At 46.7% G+C, this 19611-nt stretch overlaps 1 protein-coding gene across 1 annotated transcript in view; it reads right to left on the minus strand.

Moving 5' to 3' along the window:
- IFRD1 (interferon related developmental regulator 1) overlaps window positions 1-19144 on the minus strand; it is a 35292-nt gene extending 16148 nt beyond the window's left edge. Inside the window, 9 exon segments of the mRNA XM_070947358.1 lie at window positions 1745-1777; window positions 1862-1912; window positions 3568-3725; window positions 3822-3884; window positions 3887-3945; window positions 5070-5151; window positions 6253-6357; window positions 12969-13226; window positions 18787-19144. Coding sequence (XP_070803459.1) covers window positions 1745-1777; window positions 1862-1912; window positions 3568-3725; window positions 3822-3884; window positions 3887-3945; window positions 5070-5151; window positions 6253-6340 — 534 coding nt within the window. The 5' untranslated portion in view covers window positions 6341-6357; window positions 12969-13226; window positions 18787-19144.
- Window positions 19145-19611: the final 467 nt, after the last annotated feature.

Here is a 19611-nt window from a genome sequence, read left to right on the forward strand (position 1 = left end):
GGCCACGGCCGTCAAATGATCTTCTAAAGACAGCCGTGCGTCCAGGAGGACGCCCAAGTTACGAGCCCTCTCCATGGGGGCGAGTGATTCACCCCCAATAGCCAGCGATGGCATCAGCTGGCTATATCGGGACGCCGGAAGCCACAGCCACTCGGTCTTGGAGGGGTTGAGTCAGAGCCTGTTTCTCCCCATCCAGGCCCGCACGGCCTCCAGGCACTGGGACATCACTTCAAGGGCATCGTTGGGGTGGCCTGGGGTGGAGATGTACAGCTGGGTGTCATCAGCGTACTGATGGAACTCCACCCCGAAGCCACGGATGATCTCACCCAGCGGCTTCACATAAATGTTGAACAGAAGGGGCGAGAGGACCGACCCTTGTGGCACCCCACAAGCAAGGTGCCTCGGGGTCGACCGTTGCCCCCCTGTCAACACAGATTGCGACCGGTCAGAGAGGTAGGAGGAGAACCACCGCAGAACGGTGCCCCCCACTCCCAACCCCGCCAGCCGGTGCAACATGATACCATGGTCGATGGTATCAAAAGCCGCTGAGAGGTCTAACAGGACCAGGATAGAGGAGCAACCCCTATCCCGAGCCCTCCAGAGATCATCCACAAACGCGACCAATGCCGTTTCCGTGCTGTGCCCAGGCCGGAAGCCGGACTGGAGCGGGTCTAGATAGACAGCTTCATCCAGGTACCTGGGAAGCTCTTGCGCCACCACTCTCTCAACAACCTTCACAATGAAGCGAAGGTTGGAGACTGGACGATAGTTAGCCAAAACAGCCGGATCCAGAGACGGCTTCTTGAGGAGGGGCCTCACAACCGCTTCTTTCAAAGCGGCTGGCAAGACCCACTCACTCAAAGAAGCGTTAACAATCTTCTGGAGCCAGCCTCGTGTCACCTCCCGGGAAGCCAGTACCAACCAGGAGGGACACGGGTCCAATAAACATGTGGTCGCGTTCAGCTGTCCCAGGACCCTGTCCATGTCCTCGGGAGCCACAGGATCGAACTTCCGCCAGATAACACTCTCAAGACCTGCTTCAGTCATCCCGTCCGGACATACCCAGTCAGAGGCCAGCCCTTCCCGAATCTGAGCGATTTTGTCATACAGATACTGCACAAAATCCTCAGCTCGGCCCTGCAAGGTGTCATCCCGCACTTCCAGATGGAGGAGGGAGCGGGTCACCCTAAACAGGGCAGCCGGGCGATTATCTGATGACGCGATAAGAGCAGCAAAATAACTAGTTTTCGCCGCTTTTATCGCCACTAGGTAGGTCTTAATATGAGACCTCACCAGTGTTCGGTCAGATTCGGAGCGGCTGGTCCTCCAACTACTCTCCAGGCATCTTTTCCGGCGCTTCATCTCCCTAAGCTCCTCGGAGAAGCAAGGAGCTAGGTGAGTTCGGTGCCGGGTCAGAGGCCGCAAAGGCACGACACGGTCCAAGGCCCCGGCAGCCGCACTATCCCAGGCAGCCACCAGGTCTTCAGCCGAGTCATGAGCCAGAATCTCAGGAAATGGCCCAAGCTCCATCTGGAACCTATCAGGATCCATCAGGTGCCTGGGGCGGAACCACCTGGTCAGTCCCGCCTCCCTGCGGCGGGGTGTAGCGGTTAGAAAGTCCAGTCGAAGGAGCGAGTGGTCAGACCATGACAAGGGTTCGATGGCTATATCCCCTATATCAAGGCCACTCAACCACTGACCAGAGACAAAAACTAAGTCCAGAGTGGACTTAGAGTTGGAATATACTTTCCAAGCATTCCATAGTCAAATATAATTCCTAATTAAAAATTAATAAAAAAACTATTAAGCAAACATTTAACTGAGCATTAAATAGTAATACTTAACATTAAAAAAATCTTACCATGATATCATCAGTAGCAATAAAGCAACAGACTCCTAAGCAGGTAGCAGACTGGAAAAGAGACATTTAAAATCATGTTTATTTTTCTAGTGCTTTCATAACGGTGATCAATATCCATGAGTCTATCATAGCTGATCTAGTTTTATTTGGCTTAAAATTGGATTATGTAATCTAAAAAAACTATTCTAGAACAGCAACTTTATCTGTACACTCCCAATCAAGCAGTGCTTAAACTACAGTGTTTTAAGAGGAAACTAGAAACACAAATGCAACAGACTAAGAATGCTACTAGTCCAAGTCTAACCTCTTCACTATTATTTTGACCAGATTTTGAAGTTCAAGGAAGTACATTATATATCATTACTTTTTTCCACTTTCAAGGGCTGTTTGCTTGCTGAATTCATTCTAATCTTCCCATGGATAATCTGTTTTCCTGTTTGGCAAGAAATCTTTTGAACTTTTTCCATCATGAATTATATTCAGCAGACTTGCTACAAAGGTGACAAAAGTTCTTGCTTTTTGAATATTTAACTAGGTCAGGGGTCTGCAACCTTAAACACTCAAAAGAGACATTTAGACCCATTTCCCATAGAAAACAACACCGGGAGCCAAAAAACCTGGGTGGGTGTGGCCAACTCGACATCACTCACTCCCACCCACCAACCCACTCTCGACATCACATGACACAACCCACCCCCAGCCATGCCTACCCAGCCAGTCATTAGGGCAGAAAACCAGTTGTTAAAAAACACCAGGAGCCACAAAATCCTTTTGACATCTAAAATGTCAAATGACGTCCTCCTCTCTCTCCATCTCTGTATATCTCTCTCCCCATTCCTTTCTCTCTCCTCCTCCTCTGTATCTCTCTCCCTCTCCATGTATCTCCCTCTCCCCCTCTCTGTATGTGTCTGTGTCTCCCCCTTTTCTCCTCTCTCTCTCTCACCTTCTATGTATCTCTTTCCACCTCACCCGCCCTCTCCCCACCTCTCTCCATGTATCTCTGTCTCTCTCTCCTCTCTATATATCTCTCTCCATATATCTCTCCCCCATCTCCTCCTCTCTGTAGCTCTCTCCCTCTCTCCCTCTGTCTCTCTCTCCCCCTCCATGATTCTGATTCTCTGACGTCTCATCCAGGGGTCTCGCTACCCAACAGATTGAAGCAGGAAACGGCAGGCAGCTACTTCCAGCCTGTTGGAGCTCGGGGAGACGCACTAAATTTCACTGTACTACACAAGGCGCCATGAGAGCAGCAAGCAGGCCATGAGGTGGAGGCCATGAGGCATCAGGCAGGCCATGAGGTGCTCTTGCAGCACCTTGCGCAGCACAGCAAAATTTAGCATGCTTCACAATGGGGGAGACGAGTCCCCTCCTCCCAGGACCCATTATGACACGGAACCACAATGCAACCCTGCCCTACTCACCCGTAGCAAAAGACGAGTGCAGTGGGCCCAGAGTAAGTCTCTTCTCTTCTCAGGTCAAGCGAGTACTACTGGGAGGGGAGGGGCGAGGCCAGCCAGTGGTGATATCAGCCAGAACTGCTGAAAAACTTAACTACTGACAGGGAGCCACAGGAGAGGGGTGAAAGAGCCGCATGCGGCTTGGGAGCCGTGGGTTGCTGACATCCGGACTAGGTAATAAGCATATTGACTCCTTAGAAGCTTATTGAAATATCACTAGGGAATAACAACTAGCATCTATATACTTACAGCTTGCCTAGCTTTCATATTTGCTGAGACATCACAGAGTATTTTGTTTAGGAGAGGTGCAAGGGTTTTAAAGACTTCCTCACTTTCAATTCCTGACCCCAACTATATGCAGAGCAGACAAGCCAACGCTGCAGCTGCACACTGTTCATCACCCTTGCCTACAATGAAAACCAGTAAAAAATCATGATAAAATACATCTGAAAAACAATGGATTTAACAGAATATTACTTCTCAGAAATACAGAATGGTATTACCTTTCTTGATACAACGTTCAATACTGTCTGTGAGTGTTATTCTCCTTTCCAGAGCGTTTATCAGAGCATTTTTGATATCAAAGGACTTTTAAGACCATCAAGAACGGACTGCCTCGTCTTTGTACTTTTGAGATAAAATGCAGGAATTCATGGTAAAATATAAAAATTATACAATCCTCTTTTAGATTTCTTGCACATTTCTTGCACAAACTCTTGTGTCCATAACCTTTAACTGGGAGAAACACTGCATTTTTCACCTAAGGTACCTCAAATGAGCTAATTTACACAACCATGTGTATCCATATTTCCATGATATTGAAATTTGACAAATTTGGCAAATAAAATGATCACAAAACATTTTATGATGTAAAATATCAAAAAACATTTCCTAAAGTGTAAATTATATACTTGAGATACTTTCAATACAGATGTATCTCTGAATATCTCCCTGATTTTTTAAAGAAATTTTCCAGAACATTAGAAGCGCTATCATTGAGAAATATGGTAAGGAAATATCTCTGAAATGATGACCAAAAAGATCCAGGGCTGTCAATTAGTAAGCTAAAACTAAAGTTTGCAATATTAAGATTTGAAAAATGCTCATCAAAACTCCCAAATTAGTCCCAGTTGTGATAACTGCCTCAAATACTTAATCTCTGTTCTATAGTGACTATAAAGTATCAAAGCCATTCTTAAAAGACAATTTTTTTATAAAGCCCCCACAGCACTTTTCCTTTCTTATAAGTCCAAAGGAAAATTCCAAGTTTTATTAGAAAACTTTTGAGAAATAACAACAATAAGGGGGAAAGCACTAAACAAATTGAAGTCTAAATTTAAATTAGATACATTTTGTTATGTCCTTATAAGGACATCCGCCGGGGGATTGGTCACTTCCACTGGTGGGAAGTTTGAACAGCTGTCATTGGCTGGCTGGCTGGCCCGAGCAGAATATAAGGAGGCTCGGGAGCCACTGCCAGCAGTCTGTTTTTCACCATTCTAATAAAGAGCTGAACGGACCAGAGCTGAGTCGCTTTTCTTTCCAGCGCCGATCTAACACATTTACAACACTACTAATAGTTAAAATTACTGGTAAAAATGGTGGCATAAAAGTTATTTGTCGATAGCTGCAAAAACATTATCTTGCACATGATTTGAGCAGTAAAGCCCTCAGGAACATGTAATAAAGCTATCATAATCTCCAACCCATGAACTAGAGTTACTCAAGTGTACTTTTCAGATCTTCCCTACCTCTTGTCCAAAGTCAAGTCAATAAACCATTTCAATTTATATTCCAAGTTCTCTTGGGTTGCTTTATCATCAATCTCAGGTCCTGTATTACATGACCGAAAAAAATTAGAAAATGGAATATAATATATAACATCTAAACTTATGCATAACTTATGCAAAACAGATCACTAGGTTTAAGTGAATGTAAATTATCTGTCATTTCTCCAATTCTATCTGGCCAGCTATTAATCACAGATCTTGTTATGTTCTATTAATGACAGATTAATCATTATATGAGACATGCCTACAGTTTTTATAAAAGCAGAATGAATATAATATATGAATATAAAGTAAATTCAATGTATTCTAAACCTGTCATTTATGGATGTTCTAATACTGTTTAAAAAATAGAATATCCCTACACACTATCTTAGCATGACTACATCATAAAATAGGATTTAGTTCTTTCAGCTTCCCTGAAAAAAAGAGAGCTGTATTCTGAGAATTTTTTATTTTCAGATTGGATAAAGAAAATATTTTGATTTAGTACTTTTTTTCCCAAAGTGCCCTTGCAAATGATTCTCTTTCAACTACCTTCCGATTATCTCTCCCAAATAAAAGACACACAAAAAAGGCATTCACAAACCTAGTAGGTGTGTATGACAGTATTTTATCATTTTGAAATTTAAAATATCCCTTTCAATAAAATTTTCCAATCTGATTAGCAAAATAATTTTGAAAAAGTTTTATTAAGGACTTTCTGCAAGCCTCTCTGCTAACCCACCTGTTATTTATCTCATTCTCTATATCCAATATTCATTTCTGCAATACCCTCCTGTTTCTGAAATGTCTCTTTGCTCTACAATATTCCTCTGCCAATATTTTTATATTGGTAGCAAAACTTAAGTTTTCAATTTTGTAATAATGAAGTGAAGACAGAGATACCCTTCCCATTCTCAAATTCACCTTTGATGGGTCTGGGATGAAAGATGTTCAGACAGAAATGGAAAAGAATCATGAACAGATTACCTGGAAGGATATAAATGCACAAGGGGGTCTGGAAACAGCCCTTATACTTTGAAAATCATACTTTTGCTTATGAGCCCACTTAAAATGGTGTATTACATTCCCCACCAAAATTATCTCCAAAGGGAGGCTATATTATCAGAAGCATTTTTTCATATAGGCCCAAATACTGACATACCATCTTCATTGAAGCTGGCAGGATCACTGAAGCCACTGCAGTGGCTCATAGTTTCAACTGATGCATCTTCATCGCTAAAAGGTTGCATGTTTCTGTGCTGGGCACCTACAAAAGTAATACATAATTCAGAAAAATATGTAGAAAAATATTGCTACATCTTTTAATTTATTAATTTAGGATCCCCTACTAAGAGTAAAATGAATGCTGGAAACTTTGTTGGAGACCAGGTACTACTTGAATTTTGAACATTTTGAGTTAGTTACCACCATGCTTTCCCAGCAGTGTATTTCTACAACTATACTTATATACATTTGTTCAGATTTTAAATATCCAAACATTCCACTTCCACATAAAAAGATCAATGTATATTACTATAAGAACATTCTATTTTGCTCCAGACTAACAACTACCTCTGCCTGTTAACTATATTCTGTCTCTTTATAAGCTAGTCTAATGTGTGACTGGTGAAATTTTGAAGAGGCTCCTAGAGAGGCTCTGGAGGCTGGAGACAGCAAAAAACATCACTTCCTGTCCCACGAGGAGTTGAGAAATGGGCCATTTCAGGCCTCCGGAGGGCCTCCGAGGAAGTTGGAAAGGCTGTTTTCACCCTTCCCAGATGCATAGAGAGGATCTAGAGCCAGGTAAGGAAGAAAAATGGGTCTATCGGGCCATCGCATGCCAGGAGCGGGGGGTGGGGGAAGGGGGATTGCATGCGCAGGGCAGGGTGCATAGAATTATGGATGCGGGCACGCGTGTGCGTGAACCTCCCCACCGGCACGCTATGGCAAAAAGGTTAGCCATCACTGCTATAGATAATATAAGGACTGTAATGGGGCATGAAAACCTATGAAGAATAATACTTAACAATGATTTAACTAGGCTGATAGAACAGGATAGGATAGGATAGAATTAGAATAGAATTCTTTATTGGCCAAGTGTGATTGGACACCCAAGACAAATTCCTTGTGTGTCCAATCACACTTGGCCAATAAAGAATTCTATTCTAATTCTAATTCTATTCTGATCCATCAGGAAACCTGTTATTATAAATACAGGTCAATCAATATCCAGCATATATAGCAATAATTAGGGTGACCAAAGCATTTATTCAGTAGATCTGGGAATGCCAAGAGGTTCCAGTAGCAGAACATTAGACTTCTGGGCCAGTTGGGGATTCTCTATTATTTTTCCCTAGTTTCACATAAATAAGCAGCAACAAAGAAAATACAGGTAGTTCTTAACTTAAAATTCATTTAACAAGTTTGAAATTATGACATCGCTGAAAAGGGGCGTTGGTCCTACCTGAGACGCAACTTCTCGTTGAGTGGAGACAGCAGCCAGGATGGGGTATAACCGCCCAATCAGCTTAAAGGACTGAGTCTGTCAATCAAGTTAAGTCACGCCCTTGTTACCGGGTAGACCAGCTTTTGGCGAAGACCTGAAGAACAGACTCGGCATGTGGGATAAGAGATAGGCAACAGGAGAGGAAAGGCAAGCAGAAAAAACTATAGAAGGACCAGATTAGCACAGGGAGGGTCTGGCTGCTGTCTCCACTCAACGAGAAGGTGCGTCTCAGGTAGGACCATTCCATTGAGAGTGGAGACAGCAGCCAGGATGGGACATACCCAAGTTCACTGTCCCGAAAGCAGGGGGGACCAGGCTGGTCCGAAATACCCTTCCCGGCAATCATATGCTGCAACACCCGCCGTCCAAACGCGGCCTCAGCTGACGCAAACTTGTCCAGTTTATAGTGTCGTATGAAGGGAATAGGAGAGGTCCACGTAGCTGCCCTGCAGATTTCAAACAATGGAGCCTGGGTGGCCCAAGCCGCTGAAGTAGCCGCACTGAGAGTGGAATGTGCAGTCAACCTGGAAGGATGCGGAAGTGATCGAAGGTCATATGCCAAAGCGATTGTCTGTCGAATCCAGGGACCGATAGTAGACGACAAAACTTTGCAGCCCTGGGAAACAGGCAAGAAGGATACGAACAACAATTCTGACCTGCGGAAGGTAGCCGTCCTCTTAAGATAGATTCGTAAAACTCGCCTGACATCTAGAGTGTGCCAGCGTCGCTCCCGAGGATGGGAGGGTCGAGGGCAGAAATTAGGAAGAATAAGTTCTTGAGACCGATGAAAAACAGAATTGACCTTCGGCACAAAGGTAGGGTCCAAGTGTAGAACCACGCGGTCCACGTGGAACACACACAGGTCCGAACGAGTGGACAAAGCTGCGATTTCTGAAATGCGGTGGGCTGAGGTTACGGCCACCAAGAAGGCGACCTTGCATGAGAGAAGCCTGAGACTGGCAGTCCTTAATGGCTCGTAAGGTGGACCCATAAGCGATTCCAACACCAAGGGAAGATCCCAAGTGGGGTACCTATGCAGCACAGGAGGACACAAGTTCTTGGCGCCCCGGAGGAATCGACGGATCAGAGGATGCTGTGCCAAGGATGACAGGGATCTGCAGGTAAGTACAGAAGACAGTGCGGCGACCTGCTGACACAAGGTATTAGGAGACAATCCCTGAGAAAGGCCCTCCTGTAGAAACACCAGAACGTTCACAATGGAAGGCTGGAGGGCAGAAACCCCAAACTGAGCACACCAAGAGCAGAAAGCGCGCCAGGTGGCAGAGTAAATGCGGTCCATAAATGGACGGCGCGAAGCTTGTAGCGTCCGAATAACGTCCACAGGAATATCTGCGGCCCTCAAACTGCACCGCTCAACCTCCAAGCGGTCAGATTGAGCCAAGGAAGGTCCGGATGGCTCAGGGCACCTTGTGTCAGGATGTCGGCCCCGAGAGGAATGCGCTAAGAGGAAGTCACAGAGAGGGAGACAAGGGCCAATGAGGAGCGACAAGGACCACCTCCGCTCGTTCGAGGAGAATCTTGTAGATGACTTTGGGAAGGAGAGACGTTTGGGGAAAAGTGTACAGGAGGCCCGGAAGCCATGGAATCCGAAGAGCGTCAGCCCCCTCCGCCTGAGGTTCCAGATACCTCGCAAAGAAGCGTGGCAGCTGTGCATTTGCGTGTGTCAAAGAGATCGATGATTGGAGCGCCGAACCGAAGGACCAGCTCTTGGAAGATCCGTGGGTGGAGGCGCCACTCCGCATTGTCCACCTGCTGCCGGCTCAGCCAATCCGCCTGGGTATTGGCTACCCCAGATATATGTTCCGCCCGAAGAGAGCAGAGGTGGCGCTCCGCCCAGAGCCCCAGCTTCATCGCCACAGACAACAGGGACCTCGACCTGGTGCCCCCCAACTTGTTCAAATGTGCCTTGGCAGTAACGTTGTCCGTCAAGACGAGAACATGTTTTCCAGAGACCAGATGACGAAACGCCCTGAGAGCGAGGAAGACCACCTGCAGCTCCAACCAATTGATCAGGTGATGAGACTCCACAGCGATCCACGTCCCCTGAGCCAGTTGACCTTGGCAATGGGCTCCCCAGTCATGGAGGCTGGCGTCCAACGTCACCACCACCCTCTGGGACTCGAGAAAGAGGCAACCCGCTGAGAGAGCTGGAGAACGCCACCACCGGAGGGATCTGCAAACTGACGGAGGGACAGGAATCAGCCTGGCTGACGTGCCTCTGCCCGCCTTCTGCAATGGTAAGAGAAACCATTGGAGTTCCTGGGTGTGTAGTTGAGCCCAGGGAACTATGGAAATGGCCGATATCATTTTCCCCAAAAGTTGAGATAGAATATAAGGGGAGACAACCCAACACCCTTCAATCTCAGAGACCAACTGTCGCAAACTATCTTGTCTGTCAAGAGAGAGGTAAACCTTGCCCTGAACGGAGTCAATAAGCGCCCCTAAATGGACTAAGGTAGTAGAGGGAACTAGATGGCTTTTCTCTAAATTGATAGAAAAACCGTGAGCAGCCAAGGTCTCCAGGGTAAGTTTAATATCTGAAGCCACTTGCTGAACGGAGGAAGATAAAACTAGGATATCATCGAGGTAACACAAAAGTCTAACCGAACAAACTCGGAGGTAAGCCGCCAAGGCGGCCAGAACCTTCATAAAGGTACGGGGAGCAGAGGAAAGGCCAAAAGACAAAGCCCTGTACTGGTAATGCACCCCCCTGTAGCAAAACCGCAAATACTGTCTATGGGAAGGGAGGATAGGGATGTGCAAATAGGCCTCTGTAAGGTCTATAGAAGAGAGGAGATTGCCCCTCCTAACACCGTCGAGGATAGATTTTAGAGATTGCATTTTAAATTTACGGTATACCACATACCTGTTCAGGCGTTTTAGGTCCAGAATGGGTTGCCACCCCCCCACACAAAGACTTAGGCATGAGAAAAACATGGGAGTAAAATCCCCTCCCCCTTTGATCGGAAGGTACAGGCTGGATAGCCCTGATCGAAAGGAGGTGCTGCACTGCAGAATCCATGAGAAACCTTTTTTTGATGTTACAAGAGAGCGGGCAGCAGACAAAGGAATGGGGGGGAGACAAATTCAATGGCTAACCCTGATTGTAAAGTGGCCAGGACCCATCTGTCAGACGTGAACTGCTCCCAAATGGTGGCAAAGCGGGCCAATCTGCCGCCTATAGGAGGGTCCGAGATGCAATCAGCGACAGCGACGGATGGAACGACCTCCTCCCCCTCGAAAGGGCCATTTGGGCCCAAAGGACTTGCCCCAGAGACCTATCCTGGAGACCTCATTGCCTGCCAAAATTGTTAAAGGGACGAGGAGTGGAAAAAGAGGAAGACCTACCCCCATCAGCACCTCGAAACTGGGGGCGAGAGGCATAAGGGGAAAACCGGGACTCCCCTCTCCAATACACAGCTGCCAACACCTTCTTCTTGTCCCTAGTCTCAGTAAGGAAAGGCTCAAGTGCATCGCCAAACAAACGGAACCCCCCGAAGGGGACGGAAGCTAAGCGCCACTTATGTTTGGCGTCCGCCTGACAGTGACGGAGCCAGACTAAATGGCGGGCAGCAACGGTGGAGGCCATGGCCTTAGCGGAGAAGCGGGCGGCATTCAGGGTGGAGTCTGTGGAAAACTGGACCACCGCCACTATCTTGTTCAGGTCCTGCTTGGCCCGTATGTCCTCAGCTGGCAATTTCTCTTGGAGCTGACACAGCCAGAGCAGAGTGGTCTGGTTAAAGAAGGATGCTGTGGTAGCAGCCCTAATTGCCCACGCCGACCCCCGATGCGCCCTCTGTAGGACCAAATCAGAACATCGCTCATCGGGATGGAGGCCTTCATTGGGTTCACTGGGAACGTTGGTGTTCGGTAACAAGGCAGCGACTGGAGTGTTGACAGAGGGAATTTGGAGAAGGGAGTCCAAGTCGGACGTGACATTAAAATTCTTCCGGTCGTTTGAGGAAGCAACAGGAGCAGAACCTGGGGCTGCCCACTGCCGCTTGGTGACGTCTAGGAAAAGAGATGGTGCAGGGATAGCCGTGACGGGTCTAACCGGCTCAGCGAACATCGGGTCCCACGAACCAGTAGCCGGAGAAGAAACCGGTTCCAGAGAAGGAGAAGACAGCTTGGCCGCATTCACCGCCTTGAAGAGCAAGGATTTAAAGAGAGGTTGAGGAAAGAGTCCAGTGAAGGCCAGTTGATTGGGAGGGAGGTTCTCATCTTCCGACAAGCCGGAATCGCTGTAATCTACATCAGCGGCGGCAGAAAGCTGACTAGCATGGGAACATGTAGGAGAGTCGGGAGCCCTGTCGGTATGAGCCCCATGTTGAACGGATCGATCCGGAGACACCGAAGATACAGAACGCACAGACCCAACCTCACTAGCAGGACGAAGACCCGCTGACATAGATTTTTGTACTGCGGCCTCGATGAGTTGTTGAAGCTGATCAGGCCGTAATTGGAAAGAGAGAACCTCGGGAGCCGGAGCAGGAGCTAAGGGCTAAGACGAAGAGTCTTGTGCAGCAGCCGGAGGCACCGGAACCTGTTGCGTGGAGGAGTCAGAGCCCCACAAGTCCGAAGTGGAGATTGCAGGCAAGCGAAAAAAACTCCATTCGTCACCGTGAAGAAAACAAAATGGCCACCACCGTTAAAAGAGGCGCGAAACGAAGTGTCAGGCAGACCTGAGGCAAAGCCTTGGAAGGCAGTTCAAACAGCACCAATAACTGTCCCACAAAGCACTCAGGACAAGAAAGGCGCCCTCCCAGGGAAGGCAGGCAGGGGGGAAAAATCCCCCCCCCTGCAACAGTCCAGACTAGCCCAAGGGATAGGGACCAGCGAAGGGGAGACAAACTCACAATTCCAGGAAAGTCCAAGTCAAACAACAGCCAGGATGGGTGAAGAGAAATCCGAAGTCCAACAGTCCAAGATCAAAAAAACCAAGAAATCAAGCCAGAATCACAAATCCACAAGAATAAGGGAGAGCAAAAGACCCACATGCCCGTCCAGCTGAAAGGACTGAGTCAAAAGCTGGTCTATCCGGCAACAAGGGCGTGACTTAGCTTGATTGACAGACTCAGTCCTTTAAGCTGATTAGGCGGTTATACTCCATCCTGGCTGCTGTCTCCACTCTCAATGGAGAAAAGCAATTTATGACTGGTCCTTGCACTTACAGCTGTAGCAGTATTTATTTATTTATTTATTTATTTATTTATTTATTCAACTTGTATGCTGCCTTTCTCCCAAGACTCAAGGCGGCTTACAATGCATTAAAAACCATATATAAAAACATTAAAAATTAAAACATTTAAAACAATTAAAACCCATTCACACCATTCATGGCCGGATCTTACCAGATCGCAACAGCGAGATCAACAGCCCCAGGCCTGCTGGAAAAGGCCAATAGAGTGGGGATGGTCCGGATATCAGGAGGTAACTGGTTCCAGAGAGCTGGGGCAGCCACAGAGAAGGCCCTCCCCAACGGGCCCGCCAGCCGGCACTGTTTAGCTGACGGGACCCGGAGGAGACCAACTCTGTGGGATCTTACCGGTCGCTGGGAGCTATGCGGTAGAAGGCAGTCTCGAAGATAACCTGGCCTGAGCCATGTAGGGCTGTAAAGGTAATAATCAACACCTTGAATTGTGACCAGAGACCAATAGGGAGCCAGTGCAGCTCGCAGAGAATTGGTTTTGAGGGGGACAATTTCCTCCCCCCTCCCCAGAACCAAGGATGGACAATCAACATAGTCTTTAGGAGGCAATACCCACAGCCACTCGGTCTTGTCTGGGTTAAGTCTTAGCCTGGGTTTTTTTTTCCAAAAGTTTTTTTTTATTTTTTAAAACATGAAACGTAAAATACATCTTTTTAGAGCAAGGATTTGATCCGGTATAAAGTAAATACAATTACTCACATTCCCTCAACCAATTTTGTTCCAAATTTTATCCATTTACCTCTTTAAAAAAAAAAAGAAAAAAAAAGAAAAAAAACTTATTCTAAACATTTAGATTTTAAACATTCTACTATGTCACCATAAATTCTAAACAATTATTTCCAAATAAACATCATTCCAAATCTTTGTCATTTTAACAATCAATATTTCATATATATTCCTCATTTCTAAGACCCATTACATCGAATCTATATTGTACCTCTTTTAAATGGCAACTAGTATCCATAATCTTGACAAAGAATATTTTCCTCCTCTCTAATTGTTTCTAAATCAATCAACATTTCTAAAATTTGTCACTCCCAAAATACTTTATTTTAAAGTCTAATATTTAACTGATTCATAATTTAAATAGCTATTTCCCAACAGTGTTTTCCGCCACTTCTATCTCTATTTATTTAACTGTTTCACAGTTTGGCTTAACTATTCTCCAGTATTGTCTCCTCCACTTCCTCCTGAGTTTATTTTTTGGCTGGTTCACAACTTAATCAGTTGCTTTCCAGCGATGCTTTCCTCCACTCCTAACCTTACTTATTTGAGCTGGTTCACAGTGTAATTTTAACTGCATACCAACATTATCTCCTTCAATCCTCCTAAATCTATTATGAAACTGGTTCGCAATTCAAATAGTTGCTTTCCAGCAATGCTTTCCTCCGCTCCAACCTCTATTTTTAACTGGTTCACAACTGTATTTCAGTTGCTCTCTAGGTATAGTTTCCTCGACTCCTAACTTCCTCACGGCCTCCAGGCACCGGCACATCACATCCACCGCCTCACTGAATTGACGTGGGATAGAGATATACAGCTGGGTATCATCAGCGTATTGCTGATACCTCACCCCATATCGTCGAATGATCTCACCCAGCGGCTTCATGTAGATGTTAAATAGGAGGGGAGAGAGGACTGAGCCCTGAGGCACCCCGCAAACGAGGGGCCTAGGGGTCGACCTCTGTCCTCCTACCAACACTGACTGTGACCGACCAGAGAGATAGGAGAAGCACTGTAACACTGTGCCTCCCACTCCCAACTCCCTTAGTCGTCCCGGAAGGATACCATGGTCAATGGTATCGAAAGCCGCTGAGAGGTCAAGTAGCACCAAGATGGAGGAATGACCCCCATCTCAGCCTCGCCAGAGATCATCCATCAGCGTGACCAAGGCAGTTTCCGTGCTGTAGCCAGGCCTAAAGCCAGACTGAAAAGGGTCTAGATAATACATTTCCTCCAATGACCATAGGAGCTGAAGTGCCACGACTTTCTCTACAACCTTTCCAACAAAGGGTAGGTTGGAGACTGGACGCAAGTTTTTTAATTCTGCTGGATCCAGGGAAGGCGTCTTGAGGAGGGCCTTACAACCGCTTCCTTTAATGGTTGCGGGAAGGCCCCTTCCCTCAAGGACGCGTTAACTAAAGCCTGGAGCCACCCTCATGTCACCTCCCTGCTGGCCGAAACCAGCCAGGAGGGGCATGGGTCCAACAAACAAGTGGAGGAACTCATCGCTCCTACAGCCTTGTCCACTTCCTCAGGAGTCACAGGCTCAAATTCATCCCACACAATAGGACTAAGACCTGCCCCCGTCATCTCGGTTGGAATTGCCCAATCAGAGTCCAGGTCCATCTGAATCTGAGTGACTTTATCCGACAGAAATTGCACAAACTCCTCAGCTCTACTCTGCAAGGGCTCCTCCACTCCCCCTGCATTAAGGAGGGAGTCAGTCACCCTAAATAGGGCGGCTGGGCGCAAATCAGCGGATGCAATAAGTGCGGAAAAATGCGAACATTTTGCCGCCCGTATCGCCACAAATAAGTCCTAATAAAGGCTCTTAAGAGTGTTCGGTCATATTCGGAGTTACTGGTCCTCCAGCGTCGCTCTAGACGTCTCTTCTGGCGCTTCATCTCCCGGAGCTCCTCGGTAAACCAGGGAGCTTTCCTGGATTCACCGCCATGGAGAGGTTGCAAAGGCGCAATCCGGTCCAGTGCCCCAGATGCCACCCTATTCCAAGCAGCCACCAGGGACTCAGCCGGACTGTGGACAAGGGAGTCAGGTATCTCCCCAAGCTCCTTCTGGAACCCTTCAGGGTCCATTAGGCACCTGGGGCGGAACCACTTAATCGGCTCCACCTCCCTGCAATGGAGGAGTAGTGTCCTGAAGTCTAACCTCAGCAGGAAATGATCGGACCACAACAAGGGAGAAGCATCTATACCCCTTAATTCCAGATCATATCTCCACTGCCCCGAGAGAAACACCAGGTCAAGTGTGTGTCCCCCCCTATGAGTTGGACCCTGAACTACTTGGGTCAGGTCCATGGTTGTCATGGAAGCCATGAACTCCTGAGCCGCATCTGAGGATTCGCCAAGTGACGGCACACTAAAGTCCCCCAGTACCAGAAGCCTGGGGAACTCCACTGCCAGCCCAGCTACCGCCTCTAGCAGCACAGGCAGGGCTGTTGTAACGCAGCTGGGAGGCAGGTATGTCAGCAACAAGCCCAACCCCTGAGTCCAACCTCAAGAGGAGAGACTCACACCCAACAATCTCAGGGGCAGGGATCCTGCGAGGGCAAAGACTCTTCCGGACAATAGCTGCCACTCCTCCACCCCTTCCCTGGAGTCGTGGCTGATGCAATATCTGGAACCCATCTGGGCACATCTCTGAGAGGGGCACACACCCCCTCCTGGCCCAGCCAGGTCTCAGTTATGCATGCCAGGTCAACCCCCTCCTCCAGGATTAAGTCCCAAATGAGGGGGGCCTTGTTGACAACAGACCTGGCATTAAACAGCAGCAGCCTGAGGCCAGGGCCCTGACATCCCGAGTCACCAGGTATACGAGGCGAGCCTGGTGAACCAGAACCAGAGGGGCCGGAACAAGTAATCACTTTGAGATAGCAAGTCCTAGTTCCCCGAGAGCGGCCTACCCCTCGGCTCCCGCCATATCTACCATATAGCATCCCTATAATTTTGTTATCAAAATTCAGGCACTTGGCAACTGACATGCATTTGTAACAGTTGCAGTGTCCCAAGCAGTCAATGGGAAAGCAGGATTCATTTAACCAAGTGACAAAGACATAAAATTGGGCAAGACTCAATTACTGCATCACTTAGTGACAGATATCCTTCCAATTAGACCAACTGTGAATAGAGGAACTCCTTTGGAAGAGTGGCCATTTTTTATACTATACTATTTGTGATCCCTCCTGATTTGGAAAATCTCTGAGATGCTGCAGCTGGCAGATGCTGCCAAGAAATTTCCCTCCAATTTGATACCTCCAAATATTAAAGTTGTTTGAATAAATTGGACTTCAAGTTTCCAATTGCCTGGATTTTTGTCTTTACTGTCCATTAGGACTCACCTTAAAAGAATTTCCAACTTTTGAACTGACAATGTTGACTTAGTTATTTTTAAGTCAAATCTGTCTCCTGGAAACTATGCTGACTATCATGCTAAACACTGCTGTATATTATGTATAAACTAGCTTTTGCAGTGAAGGCAGTCTTTGCTAGCTTATTCAAGCTCTATTTCCACTCAACAGGGATGAGTTAGTTCCCAATACAAAAGCCCAAGCCATATGCTACAATATTCTTTGCTACAAATATTGCTACAAATATTGTATGCTACAATACTCTTGTATGCTACAATACTCTTTCTACTCTGGGTGCTTCCAGATCTAATCCCACCTTGAATGAAGGCGCTGGGTGTGTGTGTATTTTTATTATATTATACTATATTATTTGATTCTTCTTATTAGTTTTATTGTTTTAAATGTGGTTTTATATTCTGTAAGCTGCCTTGAGTTGCCATGGGCGAATAGGCAGCTATGTAAATTCAATAAATAAATAAAACTCAGGAAGTGGGAGCATCCCTTCCCACAGGAAATAGGATTAGGAAAAATTAAAATTCCCTTGCAACATGCGTGGAAGGAGTTGTCCCCCTAAGACAGGGGTGTCAAACTCAATTTCAGTGAGGGCTGCATCAGGGTTCTGTTTGACCTCAGGAGGCCGAGGGGTGGTGTGACCAGGATGAGCATGGCCAGCTCAACGTCACTCATGTCAGGGGTGTCTGTGGTGGCCCGAGTGCTCTGCCAGTGAAAATGGGCTCCCAAGCTCCATTTTCAGCTGGGATGGCCTCTTGCAGCCTCTGCCAGAGAAAACAGCTCCACTTTTGCTGGCAGAAGTACCATAGGCTGGTCCTTCGCTGTTTCCAGGGCAGCCCCATGGGTCAGATCTAAATACTGTGCAGGCCAGAGCCCCCCCACCCCACGGCCTTGAGTTTCACACCCATCCTAAGAGATGTTCTTGCTCAATTAGAAAAAAGATTTTACCAAAAATGGAAAGCATACATACCTTGTTTAAATAATTTTTATTCCTCTGAATGCCACTATTAGTATTCAGTAAAATAATAGTCCTGCATATTATTCAGGTCATCTGTCATGAGTATTTCAACTTTAACCTTAGTTTTAGACAGCTAATAATGCTGTCTAAAAAAGTTTCTGTGAACTGGACATTAGCTTTTAGATTTATATTTTTATAAAAACTTATGTTCTATCAGTAGCAACTGTTTGTAAAAATGTCTTGTTACCAATATCTTTGGAAAATGCATTGGACTGCAGGTTTTCAGATTTGTAATTTTCAGTTTTTTATTTTTAATTCCTTTTAAAAGTGCTATTTAAGTCTTTTACTTGAAGGTAACTACCGAGACCATTACTCGTGGAAGCAGCGAATTAAAAGTAACAGTTCAGTTTTACAAACAAAAATAAAAGCTCCGTTGAAGTAATACTCTGCAATAGTATCTACAGCAAACGGCAGTTTAGGCGTCGCCGTTTCACATTTCTAGCCTCCCAGGCCACTCTGTCTAGCTTGGATACGTCATGGAAAGACAGGGCAGGGCAGGGCCGAGTCCAAGGAGTCGCAGCCAAACACCCCACCCCATCCCCCAATCTACGAAGAATTATACGCCGCGGCCTGTAGTCAGGCTCCTCCCCTCCCCCACACCACTCTGTAGCGCAAGCTAATGGGAGTCGCCGCCCGTCATTGAGAACCAAGCAGCACAGAACTACACTGCCCAGAATGGCTCACGGTGGCAACATGTAAGCGCCAATCCATTCACCTGATGTTCCGCGCGAGGTACCACCTCCTCACTACTTCGATTTGGGCTTGGCAGCGGTCTACAACAGTAGTATCTCCGCGCGGCTTCTACTGGCGCTCCGGCACCGAGGTCTCCGTCTCTGGCTTTACCTTCTTTCCTTCGTCGGGCGGCAGTGACAATCAGCCGATGGAAGACCAGGAGTGATTTTTACTATAGAAATGTCTTTCAGAGGCCGGCTTTCCGGACCGAGGCAGCGGATATGATTGAGGAAGGCAGGTGATAAGTAAAGCTGCAGCAGCGGTAGAAATTCCCTTGGATGCCCGTGAACAAAATCCATACATCTTTCCCCTCTCAAGTGCAGAAACTAAAGACGCAGGGCGGCTGCCAACACGACTTTTATACATAGCCTGGAAGCGACAGAGGAGGGCTCAATTATATTTAGAGCGTGGCTTAAAAAGAGCCAATAGAACCCCTCGCTGTAGTGACATTTCAGCGAGAAATCGTGCGTGGATGTCCGGCCTCTATAGTTTTCCATTCTGTTCATTAATGACCGCTTTTGTTTACAGGGCGACAATTTGCATCCATTTTCTAGGCAGCTCTGCATGCTGGGAAATGTAGTTTGTAGCCTTGGAGCCATTACCGTGGGCAAAGTTTTCACGTCGCCGGTCTTGCTTCTACCCGTGTCCTGGTATGACCTTTTGAAAGCAGAAGGGAGAACCTTGCAGACGCAGCGGCTACGATTTTCTAATTTTCTCGGCTCCAGCAACTCCCAGAAAGCTTCTTGGGGATAATTACAAGGGTATGTGTGGATGTTTGCAGTGTAGCCATAGCGCCTTCTCAAAAGTGGCAATATGAGAAATTAAATACCTGCAATCACCATAAAGTAGAGAAATCATAAAAGAAAAAGAAAAAAAGATTTATTTTACAGACTATTAAATTGTTGCTACATATACATGCGGGGCGGGATTAAGGAT

This window comes from Pituophis catenifer, unplaced genomic scaffold (genome assembly GCF_029215685.1).
Source record: "Pituophis catenifer annectens isolate HBS135680 unplaced genomic scaffold, rPitCat1.0.hap2 SCAF_7, whole genome shotgun sequence".
Lineage (NCBI taxonomy): Eukaryota > Metazoa > Chordata > Lepidosauria > Squamata > Colubridae > Pituophis > Pituophis catenifer.